Source organism: Coffea arabica, chromosome 2c (assembly GCF_036785885.1).
Source record: "Coffea arabica cultivar ET-39 chromosome 2c, Coffea Arabica ET-39 HiFi, whole genome shotgun sequence".
NCBI lineage: Eukaryota > Viridiplantae > Streptophyta > Magnoliopsida > Gentianales > Rubiaceae > Coffea > Coffea arabica.
Window position 1 is genome coordinate 11,407,540 of NC_092312.1, and position 17,722 is coordinate 11,425,261.

The 17,722-nt window shown below is 35.0% G+C and overlaps 1 protein-coding gene and 1 pseudogene across 1 annotated transcript; both read right to left on the reverse strand.

Moving 5' to 3' along the window:
- Nucleotides 1-3,525: 3,525 nt before the first annotated feature.
- LOC113723891 (calcineurin B-like protein 7) lies at nt 3,526-16,081 on the reverse strand (annotated as a pseudogene).
- Nucleotides 16,082-16,228: 147 nt separating this feature from the next.
- LOC113723892 (probable 2' cyclic ADP-D-ribose synthase BdTIR) lies at nt 16,229-17,293 on the reverse strand. The gene is made up of 2 exons (XM_027246853.2): nt 16,800-17,293; nt 16,229-16,452 (listed from the first exon to the last, which is right to left on the reverse strand). The coding sequence occupies exons 1-2, from the start codon at nt 17,291-17,293 to the stop codon at nt 16,344-16,346; spliced, it is 603 nt and encodes a 200-aa protein (XP_027102654.1). The 3' UTR covers nt 16,229-16,343.
- Between the last annotated feature and the right edge of the window lie 429 nt (nt 17,294-17,722).

The window sequence follows — 17,722 nt, forward strand, 5'->3', positions numbered from 1 at the left end:
AACGCGTGCAAGTAAGTATTATAGCTAAGTAACTCATATAATTTTGTTAAGTATCCATACATGGAGACCTTGCTTTGGCCCATGTCTCATGCTGTTTCATGAACAATGAAATGTTTCTGTATCCCGTATCCCATATCCCATCCTTTGTAATTTGTTTATTTGTTTTTTCAACTTAAGTTAATGGGTGCTCAATACAAATATCCAAACTGCCCAAAATATATGTGAGTTTTTATTATCTAATCCAAAATTGACCCAATACTCAACTTACCCCAACCCAACCTCTCAAATTAGTAGGCAGGTTGGGTGGGTTGTTAGATTTTAGGTATAATTGTCAGGTCTACCACAATTGATCATTGGAGGTTGAGAGATCTTGGACATTGCCATATAATTGTTCTAAAGAAGCATATACGTTCGTGGAAGTACGCGGACATGGGTAGTGACCCAGTCTGTCTAGAAACCACATTCTATAAGCCACCAGCCCACCGCCTACATCTTCATGAAACTATAAAATATTTGCTTACGCTAGGGGGTTTGCCCGCGCTCAACACGGGAGTTTTGACCTGTGGGCTAGTTTTTGTGTGTACATTATAGATGTTGACGGTGATAAGTGTACTTGTATCGGTTATAGTGCGTCACAAAGCAGGATTGTGAGAAAGGAATCGTACAAAATTATAATTCTAATCTATGAAAGCAAAAGAACCAGCAAATTATATAGCAGTGACAATAAGGACACCATATTATTATAGATGGTTTTAGCAAATGCATCATTGTCTGGGTTGATAATACTGATGGTACAATAGAGTTGTTAGTTCTAATCAATAACAATTTAATTCCAACCAACAAATGCAAGTGCAAAACAATGATAACAAATTAAATACTCAAACCAACAGCTTTGTCAAGTAGGCTAAATAAAGCATTAAAGTTAATAAAGCGCAATTTGCAGAGATATTGCAAGGCAGCTCAAAAGCACGGCAATGATACTTGTATTGACTGCAAATGATCCTTCACTTGCTGCATTTACACTCTTCATCGGTTACAAAAGTGGGTTTCCAAGCAGGCTGCATTAAAGCTCTCTTCAACGTAGTTTTATTACTCATTTAAGTGAATTCCATTTCAGGTACAATTGAGCTCCAACTCTATAATTCGAATGCCCTTCTCATCTCAGGACACTCTCCAAACGATCCTTCATCTTGCACATACTACAACTCACTTAAATTGAGTCCAATTACTTATTTGTGTGGTTCCTATTCTTCATCGAAGTTGAATTGCAATCCTGTGGTTTCATCAGCTTTACTAATGGACATTTTCCCATATGGGTGTGCTAATTCTTTTCAATCTTCAGTACAATAATAACATTTTTTGAGCAAGCAACATCGTTGTGTACGTATTGTTATCTCAAGCTTTGTTTGGGGACGGGTCAAGCAATGTTTTAGTAGTCCATCAAGAGCAAGTAATATCGTTTAGTAGTGTCAGCTTTTGAAAATTGGCGCCCTGCAGTTTGGCCGAAAGGTGGTTGAGCCTGCGTATTAATTACCTGGAGTCGGAGGATCTTAAAAGTATGAGACAGCAATCTTGAAATAACACGAACTCACAAAACCCATGGAAAGAATACGTAATTTGTTTTATCAAACTGTTGCAATCTATTTGAGTTTGCCGCCGTGCTACTATTACTCTCAGTTTTTTGTTGTTTAAAAAAGGAAAATAATTCTAAATAATGACCCAAACGTGTAAATAAAGTACAAGCTCAATCTATTCTTTAGTAATTCAGTCAAAAGCAGGACGAAGTTTGATGTTGAATGACTCAACTCGAGTAAAGTTTAAGTAATATTTATTTGAGCCAAGCTCCAGCACGGAAGTGTTAGGTTTGAAACCTGGGGCTGGGTGAACTCGATTGAGCTTTGGTACGTATTATTCTTTTGTTCTTTATTATTTTTATTCATGTGAAAGGTCTATTATTTATCCCTCAACGTCATGATTACTTTTTTACTCAACCTTCATTGGCAAATTAATCTAGGCTTGATCGGGCTTGAACTCGAATTTGATCAAGCTCTCAACTGGTTGTTGAATATTACTTCAGTCAAATTCAAATATGTTAAGAACACCGTCAAGTCAAATTCTCATGCTCGAGTTACATCATTACACGAGCTGGAGTCCAGACTCGGGATGTCCCATTTTTACTCATTCCACTTACACCCTACTGGAAGCCCCTTCCTACCAGATTTGTTCCAGAAGAACTCATATACCATGCCCATAGTTTTATCTCAGCATACTTTACCTTTTTGGTATTAATACACGCCAATCTTGGTTTCAGGTTCCTTGGTATTTGTATTCCGTCCATATATCATGCATGTGGTGCATGCTTACTTATCTTTCCGATCTTTTTTTCTTTTAGAGATCTATGTTGGTTTAGTATGGCCAATTCAAATTCAAAATCGAGAGTTTGCAGTCAAGATTTCTAGAACTGTACCCTATATTGCTAGAGAGGCAACTTTATTTTATTATGGGTAAAAAATAAAAAAGCCCTCTGTGGTAAATCTAATACACAGAAAAGTTCTCCATGGTTTTAAAATATACAACACGACCCCTCATTCTTTGAACTAAATTGTAAATGTGACAGAATCCATTAAACTTAACGGAAATGAACAAAACGACCAAAATATCCTGATATAATTAAGCAAAAGACAGCTCAAAAAAATCATTTGTTTTATTCTTTAAATAGAGAGAATTGAGGGTTAACGGGTAGAAAAGGTATATTTGATAAAAATTAGGTATAAATTTTTTTTTTTGGTTTCAATAAGTCATTTCAGTTAAGTTCAACGGATTTCGTCACCTTTACAATTTAGTTCAAAACATGAGGTGTCGTGTTATATATTTTGAAACCATACGAGACTTTTCTGTGTATTAGACTTACCACAGGGTTTTTTTTGTTTTTTACCCTTTTATCATTCATAAAAACCTATATGAGCTATGGTAGCAAAAGAATTTGAAGATATTTCCAATCGAGAAGCAGAATCCAGCTTGCTTTTGTTTTAGACACTCGCTGTCGAGAAGCTACGATATGGGAGGAAAACTACAAAGCTTTACTCGTCAAGAACAGTTAGGGCTTAACGCACCAAACCAGGAGACTTTTCCGCCTTTTTTTTTTTTTTTCAAATGAAGTTACCAGAAAAGAGTTCTAAAAGTTTATATTCTCTCAAGTCTCGTACACCTTGACGTGTCAGAATAGAACAGCCCAATTTTTGGAGAAAAACAGTAAATAATACGTAAGTGTACATCTTAAAGATGAAAAATTACACGAAAACGTATCACTGGTCATGTTACAATTGAACATGTTATTCCTGTGCTTAAATCTAAGCATTCTGAGCAGGATCATAAAAGTGTGCTTCACAAAGAAGTTGTACGTACTGCTTAGAGCCATGAATCAAACCTGGCGGATGATTAAGGTTAAGCCGAGTATGGCAGTGCGGAGAAATAAAGTTTGATTGAGCCCCAGTTACTATTGAGATTCCAAGCTACAAATTTTTCTTAACCATCAACCTCGATTTCTAGATCTTCAATGTCAGAGCTCACCACAAAGCTGGGAAATGCTAAAGTTTAAGTCCCTGGACAGGCCAAATAACTACGTTAGCTGACCTTTTTTTAGGGGCTAGAATCTGACATGTAGTTTATCAAAAAATTCCCTTAATTCAGAATTTTTCCTTCGGGAGGATTCTTTTCCAATTTGAATTTGCAAATGAATGTTGACATAGCTTTTCCTTTCAGAATAATTATCCCTATTTTAAGCACTTTTTTTTGTTTTATTTACTGCTCCAAAGTCCAAAGAAAACTTTGAGGATTTTACCTTGGTGATCATATTTGACACGTTAAGAAGATTTAATTTGACCGACAACTTTGAGAGGTTATCAGACTTCAGATAAGGAAGAGTCATGTTCTTCAGAAGAGATGGATTCTTTAATACAAAACCTTTCCATTCATCTAGATCAATCCTGCCATCACCTCTCGTATCTACATCTTTGAATGTCTACAACATAGAAAAGTTGGAGGAATTTTAGAATGAACAAAACATAATCGTCTAGAGAATTTTCACCTTATCCACAATTATTTCAACGAAATGATCCCAGAGTAGGAGCTCTGATTCGTGCGATAGTACTGCTAGTACCATCTCCCTTAGCTGCCAGTTGATTTGATTAATTTGATAAGCATGATAAATCTTATATACACTGACAGTGTATACACTATCACCGTTAGATTCATAACATGTATGCAAATGTTCAATTTCAAATTCAAATTTTGTATAGTTGTCATTTATCTAATATTCAGTGTAGAAAAGATTAATCTTATTAATAAATAAAGTTTTCATATTTGCATTTGTTGCCAATTAAAAGGCGGCAATTTGGATGAGAGCAACGATGTACGCACATCCTTTTCTAGCTTATTACACTCCTTTAAGTAAAAATTTTTGTGCTGGTGATTAATCAGTGAAAACGGATATGCAAGACAGCAAGAAACTAGACGTGGTATGTGCATATCATTTATCTCTGACAGATTGTAGGAACATAGAAGTTAAAAAAAAAAAAAAAAAAAGAGAGGGGGGGGGGGGTTTCTGTTCTGTGCCTAAGAGCACAGGATAAGAGTGGATAATAACTAAAAATTAACGGATAAGTAAGGAAGTGAATAATCACTCCCTATTAACCTCCTAAATTTAAGTGAGCATATTTCTCTCACTTCCTCTTTAATATTTTACCCTTTAGAAAAATTTGATATTCAGTCTTCATTGATTATTCCAATGACCGAAATGGACGGAATGATGATCCACGATTTGAGGCAGCTGTTTACTCATCACTCTTTTTAAGCAGCTACTCATTATCTCATATTTTAGTTAAAATTAGCGCCATATGGATAGCGCCAATTTTCTGGTCTGTCTAACTTTTTTTTTTTTTAATTCTAAATGGAAAAGAAAGAATTGAGACTTCCTCCTAGGTTTTAAATATCTATCCTTAAGATACTTTTATCCTACTTATACTTCTATGGTTAGCTCGTTGTCAAAGATACTTTTTACAATGTTAGGAGGCTTGCAAGGTTTTTTTTTTAGCATTCAATGTCTGTTGCCAGGTAAAATGACAAAGAAAATATTTGTTGTATTTTTTTCATTTTCTGTATGATTTTAGTTATTTCTATTAGTCATTTTCTTTTGTATAATGGATGACGAATCTTGCGAATTTAATCTCAGGGCAAGTGTGGTACAAAATCAATTTGATTTGAATGAACTCTGAAGCTTTTGACGATGAATTTAGGCAAGAAGATGTTGAAAATTCAACTAAAAATATAACGCTTATTAGCCTTTTCAAGAAGATACAAGAAGATGTTGAATTGAAAATTTAAGATGTTAAATTGAAGCTTTTTTCAACATATTAGCAGTTTCCTCTATAAAAATATACAAAGTATTATGCCTATTGAGATAACAATCATAATTCCATTGCTTTTGAAATTCAACTTTTACATATATATTATGAATCAAATCGTGATAATATATACACTGTCAGTATATTCTCTCAATTAAGGCCGAATATCAAGTTTTGCTAAAAGGGTAAAACGGTAAAGGGACAGTGAAAGAAATATGCTCCTTTAAAGTTAGAAGGTTTAATAGGGAGTGATCCCACTTCCTTGTTTGTCCATTAGTTTTTGTTATTACCTACTCTTATCGCGTGGCACAGAATTGAAAAATCCATTAAAAAAATTTCAAAAAATGGAGGCTATTGGGACCTATTGTACATGCTGCAAGCCAACCTAACTTTGAGCTGATGCACAAATGCCGTTGAACTAACCTCTTGCTTCTCAATGTAACCATTCTGCCTAAGATCGTAGAGTCTGAATCCAACTGGTGGAAAACAAACAAAAATACATTAGCAAACGAGTAGTGGACCAAGTTAATTTAAAGATTTATTCACCTAAAAGAAAAGGGCAAATTTCACTTTACCCCCCTATGGTTTAACTTTTTTTTACATAATCCTCCTATGATTTTAAAAGCTATACATAACCCCTTTATGGTTTGAATTAAAATGTTAACATGACGGGAATGACCATTCGTAACGGAGTCATTTAAAATATTAAAAATACCCTCATGTAAAGTTGAAAATTATTTATTAACCAAAGGGGGTTATATGTATATTTTGAAAACTATAAGGGGGTTATATGATAAAGTATTAAATCATAAGGGGGTTATATAGTAAAATATAAAAGCATATGGGGTTAATGTGTCAGGTATTTATAAGGGCAATTTTGACATTTTTAGAAGTTCCGTTACGAGTGACTATCTCTGTCACTTTGACACTTTAATTTAAACCATGAGGAGGTTATGTATAACTTTTGAAACTATATGGGGATTATGTAAAAAAAGGCTAAATTATAGGGGGGTAAAATGTAATTTGCCCAAAAGAAAAATATGAAGCAAAACAAGAATACAAGTCTAAATTACAGCGTGGTTTATTATACAAAATGTAAACCTTACATAAAATTTTATCTTCTGTTGGTGCATTTGGGTGAAAAATACCCAGAGTTCGAACGAATTCACCAAATTCAATTACTCCATTGTATTTAATATCAAACAAATCAAATAGCTGCACAACAAAATACCATGGATTCAGTCACCACAGTTGCATAATCTTAACGTAGGAGAGTTGTTCAAAGTAGAATCAAGACTAGAGACCAAAGACAGAACCAAAACAGGAGTCAAAGGGCAGAACAAAAAGTGGAATAAGGAGGGAATGTAGAGAGCTTCAAAGTAGATTAATAGTAAAAGTCATGAAGAAGCAGCAGCTTGGTTGCAGCCTGCACCATGAACAATAAGGCAAAAGCAGCCAAATTTTATCCCCTGCGGTTTGATATATTCGTTGTGGAAAATTCTTGTATGGATTCGTGTCCTCTCGTTTCAGCGTATGCTCAGGCGAAGAATATGGATATAATATCGTTGGTAAGCCTGGAACAGATTCGTCAACTTGTACCTTCTAGAACAGTATAACGATTAAAATCTTAATCTCTGTAAAAATTAGATCCATCTAAATATTTTCCTACAACTTTTTAGGCGCAAGAAACACAAAATCACATAAAAGTTTATATATCATTTTCGTCGCAAAAGAAAATAAAATAGAATAAGATGAAAGAGGAAAGTTTATGGACCATGTAGCTTTAGAGTTGTTCCATCCAAGAATTTTTCATTTGCTCAATGATCATGAATTTCAACAGCTACTAAAGAAAAAGGTATTGAAAGACATACCCTGTCTGCAAATAGATTCTTTTCTAAGCTAAACTCTTCCTGAGAATGAAATTACATTCACAAAGCATTAGTTGACGAAGGCCCTTTCTTCCTTATGCAAGATCAGTACGAAAAATAAGTTGTGTGGCCAGAACTGATAGTTCGAAAGCGTCGCTTGTGTAACCTCACCGGTGAACAGAAGATACCTTGTGGATGAGCCCGTCATCAATAATGGACCTGCTGATTTTCTGAAACAGTTCAAATAATACCTCTACATCATTTATTGAAACTGCAAAAGTATCAGCATGTATAATTTATCAATACAAGCTCTAGAGTGTCCTAGATCACCTCAGAGTACTGAGTCAAAGTTTTACTGATAAGTGAATATTTTACTTTGATTTCATTTGATAAAGTGCAAGTTTTGTTGTCTTTTTAGGGGAGAATAGCCATGTTTAAGCCCTTTTAAATATAAAATTTCTTTAAGTGTTACTTAGTGAACTAAATGTACAAATGTATGGATTAGTGCGGGAACATATGGCATTTTGTAGGGAATGAGCGCATGGAACAATCTCTAGGTCCTCAATGCTATTTGCTGTATGGAGACAAGAGTAATGGAGCGCATTGACCAACATGCGCGCCTTATGACAGAGAGGTTGGAGAGGCATGATCAGCGTCTTTGTGCTTTGGAGAACCATTTCCAAATCCACCATTCACCTACACCGACTCCGCCTCCCGTACATAGTGAGAGTCAAGCTGCGTCCATTCCTGAACACAGAGGCGAAGTTGAGCAAGAAGCTCATGTAGAAGTCAGAGGAGAAGCAGCCTTGGAACTCGGCGGACCCTCAGCTTAATTTCCTTTGTTTTCTTTTGTTTTGGATTTTCTTTTGTTTATTTTTCTTTTAGTTAAGTCTTTTGGATTGTCTTACTCCCCTACTGTGATGTACTTTCCCCCCTGCATTCTAAGTAGATTTTGGGATGTTCGTGATATTCGCGATGTTCGTATTGACTGCTGGATCTCTCATGCAAATTGATTAGGGGAGTATTGTTTCTTTGCCCTCCTTTCACATTGAGGACAATATGACTATTAAGTATTGGGGAGGGTGTGGTTTTTATGGTTGTTAGTACATGTTAACTCTTTACTTTTGATGAGAAATGCTGGAAATGATTGTGAAAATATGCATTATGACTGAATTCTTGTTGAATTGTGGTTTGCTGACAAGGAGTTTCATCTATTTATAGGGAAAACTCTGCCAAGATTTTTCCGGAATCTTTTCCAAAATTGCACTATGACCCAAGAAGTTGATTAGGCTATCAAATTTCCCTAATCGTTGACCAAATGAAAATCTGCTTTAGAAGAATTCATTTCTCCCATGACTTGTAATTAGTTTTATGTGATTATGATTAATGTATCTTAGAAAGTATATTTAATAAAGTGGGAACAATTATACTTTTATTTCTATCTATAATGAAATCTCTCCCTTGACTTTAATTTACAAAGAGACGAGTGATATTATCCCTTAGTGATATTTTTTCTCTTTTCATGTTGAAAGAGGGTTGATTCTTAACATTGAAAAAAAATGTGAAGAAAGAGAAAAAGAAAGAAAAAAAAAAGAAGAGGAAGCAGCTATAAATTCACACCGTAAATTTAAGTACTGAGTAATCAGGAATCTTTATCTAAAAATGTTGATTTATGCGTAAAAAGGTATTTGGATGGAAAGGTGTGGGAAATTTGACGTTTAAGTGCTGAGCAATCGGGGGTCCTTACCTACAAGTGTCGATTCTCGCATCAAAAGGCACTTATAACGTTACAAGTATTGGTGATTAGTATATATTTGAGATGCCCTCGTTAATAGTATTTTGTGGAGGAAACAAATGAAATGGAAGATTCTCACTAAGGGATGGTAAGAATCGGTTATTTGTGGAGCCAAGTAGGGGAGAGAGATTGATTTGAATATGATAAAATTTAGGGATAATTGATTCCACTTTATTAAGTATGATAAGTATTAGATGCATTAAGAGGAATTGCATAATGGTTAAAGGATGAGTTGAGAGAACTGAATTTGATAAAGCATATGTTCTATTTGACACTTGAATTATTGGTTGAGTGTTTTGTTGGATTGCTTGAGGACAAGCAATGATTCAAGTGTGGAGGAGTTTGATAAGTGAATATTTTACCTTGATTTTATTTGATAAAGTGCAAGTTTTGTTGTCTTTTTAGGGGAGAATAGTGATAAGAATACATTTTACGTATTTTTAGTGTGTTTTATTAGTTAATTTTGGTTTGATTATTTAGTTTTATAACTAAAATAACTAAAATTTTGGTAAAAATCTACATTTTATGTTAAAGTGGCTAACATTGCATTTCTATTGATTTTTGTAGTAAAAACTTCATATTTTGTAGGTTTAATGATTCAATCATCAAATGAAGTGCATTGACAAGATATTTGGATGATTGATGATGGATTAAAGTGGTGAAAATAAAATATGAAGTGTAAAAGGAAGAAATGCAATTTGAGGACAAAAAAAAAAATCAAGAAAAGTCAGCTTTGACAACTCAAACATATTTTCGTATTTTGACTATATCTAGAGGTATACATATTGGATTGAAGTGATCTTTATACTATTTTGAAGCTAAGAAATAGGTCTAAATTCGGTATGAAGACATCAAAATCCAATTCAACCGATTACTCAGTCAAAAAGTCGAAATACCAAAATTCAACACTACTGTCCAAAGTTGAAAACAGGGGTTTGATCAGGTGTTAGTATTTCGGTCATATCTCAGTTTACAAAACTCTGATTTGGATGATTTTTAAGACATTGGAAAGCTAATTTAAAGGGCTAAAACTTTTGTGTTTTACACAAAAGCTAGTTCGACCTTCATCATAGAGAAAATTGCAGTTGAAGTGAAGCCAAAAACACAGAATTGAAAACGCGACTGCAAGCCACGTTTTGTGTAGGCGCGTTTTGTAGCCGAAATCTGCAATTTGTTCAGCTATTTCTCGTGTTCAGACTACTTTCCAACTTTAAGTTGCAAGGGAATTCGGTACACATGCTTCAGAAAACAAAAGGGCAAGAAAGGTAGCTTATTTTCAAGTCAAAAACATTTGTTATTGACTATCTTAACAATTTCAGATTTGGGAATCAAGTGTGGAAAGTTTGACCAGTGGAAAATGAGCTTTGGAGTAGTTTATATGCAGAGACATTTGGGAGGCCTGACATGATCATACGGGAGAAGCTAGAAGAGTGCAAAAATATAGTTCTTCCATTTCCTTAGTGTAGGATAGTTTAGCTAGTAGTTCATCCATTCTTGTATATTAACTAGATTATGATGAAAATGAAGATGAAGAAAGAGGAGTTGAAACTCATGTGACAAGAGTTATCTCTTTTCCAACTCTTTATCTTTTGTATTGAATTCTAAGTTTAGTTGATATGTAAGTTCTGGATTTTGTGTTAAATATGTGTCTCTAAAGTTTATGCCTTGGGTTTGGTTGAACTTTCTATAATTGTTAGTGTTTATTATCTGGTTATTTGATTGCTATGATTTGAGCAAGTTATTTAGCACTTTGGCTCTTTAAATCATGATTAATCTGGTACTATTGATTGTGATTATCTAAGGTGTTGTTTCTACAATGAAAATTGAGATTTAACACTAGTTTAAGAAGTGCTAAACATAGGGAGTACACTCACGAAAGTAGAGGTGCACCTATGTGGTTTTTAGTGATTCATTTCATGTAATTTCACTGAAGAAATGAACTTGTAACTAATTTCATAACTATGAGAATAGGTATGGATTAGTTATAAGTATAATTGATTCACTACGAAAGTAGGATTCAAATGCATAAGGAAATTACACCATAACTAGCCTAGATGTAGTACTCAATGATCCAAATATAGTACTTGCATGAGTAGTTAGGGATACCACAACGTAAGGAGTTTTTATTTGTTATTTTGTATAATTTTAGTAGGTTAAATTTGTTATAATTCATTGATAGTCTAAATAATAGAGAAACTTTAGTAACACTACAAAAAATCATTTCTTTCGTGACAAATTTTTCGTGACAAGAAACCTATTCGTTAGGAAAACCATGCTTTGTATGACGACCCGTCAAGCAAATGTCCTTCAAAAGGTGCTGCTACTTTAAACGTGTTTTTCTATTTATTTCATTGTCTAAAGTTACTTTCCCCACATCAATTCGTCAGGAAAAGTTTTCATTCTCCCTCCATTTCTTTCCCACCAATTTTTTTCCCCTCTTGGACCGAAAAGGAATTTAAAAGGACATCTTGTCCTTATGACATAGACACCAGGAAACAAAAAGCACTTTTCCCAAATCTCTACTTTTGGAACAACAACAACAAAGTAACACTTTCTCCAAATCTTCAGCTTGTCTTCATCTCCAACAACAGAGAACAACAACGAACTCCTTCGAACTTGTCTTCATCTCTTTCAACAAGAGAGACAACACGATGGTCTAAGGTGATGTAAAAATCAAATAATCCTTCAATTTTGTCTTGAATCAGCTCCCTTTCTCCAAATCCCCCTTCAATCTTGTGCTAGAAGCTGGTTTATGCTTGAGATTTCACCACGAAAGTTGGGAAATGCTTGCGTAGACTAAGTTCGATTCATTGGCGAAAGCAAGTTCCAATAGTTTGAGAGAAATGCATCCTTAACAAGACAAGAATATTAGTGATATTTAGCTAATTTATTCATGTTTAGGTACATTTGGTGGATTCTATACCCTAAAATATTGATGTTTAGTTGAATTACTTCGAGTTATTAACTTGCATTGTACTACTTTAGCATTTAGTTGATTAGTCTAGTTGAAATTGTTGGTAAGTTTAGATAATAAAGGGAGCCAAAAGCCTTAGTAATTCATAGTTGATTTTTCTGTGGGATCGATCCTAATTTTCTTATCTACTACGATGCATGACCCGTGCACTTGTAGTTAACTAGGGATTAGGTTAAAATTTAGAGCGCAGGTATAGACCTCGTCATTTACAATAATTCAAAAAAAAAAAGAAAAGGAAAGGAAAGAAAACACTTGTTGCCCACTGAATTTGATGTAATTTCCATGTGAGTACTAAAGAGATAGTTGATAACTAATGGGAGTACAAATCTTTTTTTTTTCATATTTGTATATTCTAGGAAAGTAAATGCCAAGAATTCTTTGATGTACATATGAAATATGAGGTAATTTTTTGAGATGAATGCAAGATTACATGACACATCCAATTTGAAACGAATGGAGCCGTCCAAATATGTCAACTAAGTAAAGCTAGAATTAAAAATGAACATCATCATGCATGTTTCTACAAATGCAGTTCAAGATTAATGCATGCAAGGTTCCCTGCTAGAAATATAAGGGGATAAATGGCTACCATATGCTATGCAAAGGAGGAGGAATTTAGTAAAGAGATGCATGCTCACAAAGTGTCTCAGCTGCAAGAACAGCAAGTTCCTCATAATCAGGGATTTGCCTGAGGGTTTTCGAGCAATAGGATCCCGTCTGTTAGAGATGCTACTTTCCAAGAAAACTCCTTCAAATATCTGCTACAGCATCAATTGAAAAAGGTAAAGCACCCTGTTGTGAAACTCTTTGGATTAAAAAAATGACAGGTTTCAAGCATTGGGATGAGCTGGGATTAGACATGCCCCAGACAGTAATCGATTATTATTATTATTTAGATAAATGTCTATTTACTGTTGCTATCAATTGCAAAGTTAGATTCTTTTGAGTTTATCTGTTGATTTTTCTTTTTCCATTTTTCACTCCTTCAAAACCCGGCTGGAGCATAGATTGGTTGAGGTCTCAATGTCGCTTTGTCCAGAACGGATTAGGGGCAGCCGGTTGGCCCTCTAGTTTCAACTTTTCTGTCCATTTCCGCTATGTTTTGGATAGGATAAACCGAAAGAAGGAAAGCGTTGGGAATGTATTGTCGAGGACTAAAAATGGTTCCAACAAGAAATTTGTACATGTGAAAAGAAATTGTCCTGTTTTTGGTTGAAAAGAAATGTCTCTTTCTCGTTCTGCCTTTTTTGAAAGGAATTGTTCATCTACCAAAGTACTGAGAAGATAGAGGAAAATTATAATATTAGTATAGATGCCAAAAAATGGGAGAAAAAAAATCATAAATTTTGTAAACGTAGTAGTGACTGAGTCACATTTTAATTAATTCAGAAAACCCCCTTTGTGAAACCACTTGTTTGTTCGTAAGGGGATGTAAATGCACTTGTCCTGAAACTCAGAGATCTGTTTGGTTATCAAGATTTGCACAAAAAAAGTATGCAAATTTTGTTTTACTTGTATTATAAACACAATTTTCAATTACCTTTCTATCATACATGCATTATATCACAAAAGTTCTACAATATTACTTCATTATTTAAGATAATATTTCTTAAATAATCTACCATCCAAACGGACCTGAAATTATTTCAAAGTCAAATTAAGGGCTTGAAAGAATTGTTCAAATACAAATTCTAGTTTCGTACGAGACACAATGTGAAAGGACATACGGCGTGTTCAAATATAATACCATGGGTAGCTCACGGGGTTGCTAAAACCAGTTTCTGAATTGGGCGTTAAAAAAAGTAGGGCTTGAGACTTGAGAGTTGAGACTTGTATTTTTTTCCCGCTTAGGAAAAGTATCGTGCTCAATCCTTCTCTTTCTGAAACAAGTATCTAATTTTCGAAATAATTGACCTTAGAAGAGAAAAGTAAAAATGGCGGTTTTGAAGAGAAAAAGGTCAAACAACAGTGAAATGGGCACTTTCGTCACAAGGCAGCTGCATCAAGAGAAACTCAGATGAATGATAGCTTTTTGGATTGGACTAACGGTCCACGGTCTTCCAACAATAGAGAGTGGAAATAATTTTCTTGGTCAAAGACATTCCATTCCAACCATTATAAAACAAAACACTCTTGATTATACTTTTCTTGCCCATTTAGCTTGGTTTCTTGTGAGAAAGGTCAGCTCCATCATGCAACAGAGCCAAATTCAGAACTAGAATCCATCAGCCTCTTCCACAAGAATCTTGGACAGCCTTTACCTAAAGGAGGCTAAAAAGTGATATTTAAAAAAAAAAAAAAAGAATGTAACATAATAATGAGTGCGGGAGTCTAAAACTCGTGAACTAGAATCCATTAGCTTCTTCCACAACAATCTTGGACAGCCTTTACCTAAAGGAGGCTAAAAAGTGACAAATTGCGAAATGTGGTATTCTAGTTCATGGAACGAACCAAACGATAACAAGTGTACAAGTGCAACTGCAGCTGCCTAGTTTGGCAGTTTGCACACAAATGCTGTAAGATATGTGCCCCGAAAATTCTGCGTTGAAAGAGCTCGAGACTGTATTTTCCATCCACAATCTGGAAGCCATCAGCTCGAAATTCTAACGTTAGCACCAGATTCTTTCAAGTGTGGTTCTTTGATTTGTCAGAAGTGTGGAGATAAAGCGAACTTTTGTTGGTTTTATTTTTCTCAGGGAAATGTATGTCTTAGGTTTACCTCGATGGTCAAATTGTCGATTCTTCAAAAATTGGTGTATTTAGTTGATTCTTGCATGATATTGCGATTCACTGCTGTACCTGAAATACCGTCAAGGATAACTTGACGCCTTCTAAGAGTTGAAAAATAAATCCTGGCGAAAAAAAAAAAGCAAAACATAGTTCAAATAATAGTGTAGCTCCCATGCCAGACATTCCTCTCCTAATATTTTACAGCAAGATCTCAGAGCAAGTATAACAATGGATAGGAGCAGAAAGCATAGAATCATATTAACCATTAATGCGCAGATTCTATCATTTTCTTCATGGAGAGGAAATGGAAATGAAACTTGCCAGCAAGCAATGATCACTGCTAAGTGCTACGCGTTATAGGAATTACCAAGACAGATCGGCTATATTTTCAGTTTCTTCTTTCTACGAAATTAATGTATGAAGTAAGACAACTTTCGTGGTTGCGACTGTGATCAGGACAGCCATTGTCTCAATGCTGTTAGAAATCATGTGTGAAAAAGATTAGGTGACATCAAAGGAAATCCAAGGCATACTATGGAAAAAGAAACACACGCTTATTTGATGGCACTTATTTTATAAGAAATCTATGCCAACTAGAACTGGCTGTACTATAAGTGTTGATTAATCAGCTTAGGCAGCTTTTTCCCGGTAATTGGCATCTCCAATAAGCATATAAAGCTATTAGCAATGCATTGATGCTTATGTTATTTGTTTATTTTGCAGCATTATATCTCATTAACCATAGAAATGCAGAACAGATGGAGAAACATTAGCAAGAATCCAATGATCAAAGATATGGATCGAAAATGATTGATTATCAGTTCAGTGCGAAGAGGATTGCTTGACACGATATAACTGAAATGCCTTTTGATGGGAAGAGTATCAGGGCTCTTTCTCCAAGTTCCTCAACTGCTTTGAGGGGAAAAATAGCGGAATAACTTGTCATAGTATCAAATTTCACAAAAACCTGGATTTCTTTGTTTTTTTTCATGGTGTTTAACTACTCTTCCCTCTGAGGGAGATCACCCATTGTCAACATTTGTGTAGTTCTCTCATAGTTTTATTACCATCAGAGTCCAGAGACAATCAGACAAGTCTGGCTGTTCCTTAATAGTTGCATAAAGTATTTGAGGGGATAGCTGGCGCTTCAAACAGAAGTGCAAGAGAGTTGCGCTTAGACCAAAAAAAAAAAAAAAAAAAAAAAGGTGCAAGAGAGTCTTTAACTACTGAGATCAGTCGTTTATTAGGAGAAGAAAAATGAATGTGTAAGAGTTACAATGGACACAGCTTTTACAACTATCTGCAGACACATTTACATTGTTGTCGAGATATTAAAGCTAATTAGCTACAACCCTTTGGCCGACTAGCATTATGAATTTTGACTTCAGATGAAGGGTAAGACTGTGCAAAATCTAGTAGAGAGCTAAAATGTAGTCTCCCAGAGCTTTTAAGGACTTGATTAATGGAACAAACTAATCGGAGAAAAACAAAAAGGAATCAATAAATGAATTAAATGAAGTCTAGTTAAAGATTGTGCGTATAAATTGCTCCACCCTGGTCTTTGTGCCTAAACCTTACGAAGAAGAAAACTTGTGTCTCCTCCAATACGTCCGGTCTCCTTCAACCTCCACCAAATTCTTCATTACCGCATCTGAGGCACTTGTTAGGAATTCTGACCAATCCCTATTCAGAAATTAAGAGCGAAAGTACATCAGATTTGTTTCTCCATATAGTCATGACATACATACATACATATATACATATGTGTGTGAAGAAATACGTATATATACAGACATACATAGACATCTGTGTGTTGTTTTAAGTGTTCTACCGCAGTGGGTGTGTGTGTGTGTGTGTTTTTTTGTTTTTTTTATTGTGGTACGTCTGTGTGTGAGAAGAAATACGTATATATGCATGCAAACATACGTAGATAGGTGTGTGTGTCCGTATTTTTTTTTCTGGTGTGTGTACCGTGTAGTGTGAACATACTAGCGCATGCATGTAATATTCCAAAGAACGTGAATGCTCACCCTGTTGACGTATCAAATGTGAGTCCAACTGTGTATTTCGCCTCCTCCAGAGCCCGGCTAAACCGCTCCAAATTCTCCGATGTACAGGTACGGTTGTCCATAACACGGAGTTCAGAAGGTTTTACGTTGCAAAAAATTGGTACAACCTTCTTTTTTAGCTCCATCATTAGAGCCAATTCGTGCAGGCAAAAGTGGGATTTGCAATAATTTGGTGAAAACACGGCCACTGCAACCTTGCATTGGTGAATTCCCACGTCAATTTTTTCGAACAATTTGTCGCCTGGTTTCATGTTCTTGCTGTCCAAAAAGGGGCTTACCCCTAGTCTTTTGAGATGATCGTAGAGCAATCCTGCAACATTTTTCTTCGTATCGATTCCTCGGTGATTGATGAACACATCACATGGTTTTTGCCGCTGATTAGGTGTTAGTATTTGATTTCGGTATCTGAAAAGCAGTTGGCCAGTTTTCTTGGCTGACGATGCTGTACGTTGCATGGCCCCAAGAAGAAGAAAGCTGAAAATGTGTAAAGTTTGATGGTAAATTTGTAATGAAGATTCTTGGGTAAGCTAGGCTAGCATTTATAGATTTTGAAGCTCTTATTAAACCACATTCGGATTAATCATATGTAAGATATTTCCAAATTGCTGAAATGTATACTAATCCAAAATAGACTTTGAGCAAATACCTGGTATTTGTTTTGACAATTGTGCGAAAAAGAGTAAGAGAGTTTGAATAGGATGACTGGAGTGATCAGAGGAACTTTTAATCCTTCAAACACGGTTGTTAAATAAATATATTTTATGTTATTCTGGCCTAGACTATGCAAAATCCAAGTAAAGAAAGGAGCTCCGGTCTTTTCATTTTGCTTGCTGCTTAATTAAGAAATAAATATTCCAACCATCTCTCCAAAAAATTTTCTTATT

Bases quoted from the DNA above. Each gene is read 5' to 3' on its own strand.
- LOC113723892 (XM_027246853.2), bottom strand. From the start codon at position 17,293: ATGCAACGTACAGCATCGTCAGCCAAGAAAACTGGCCAACTGCTTTTC. The intron at 16,453-16,799 runs GTGAGCATTCAC...ATTTCTGAATAG, and splicing joins ACATTTGATACGTCAACAGG to GGATTGGTCAGAATTCCTAA.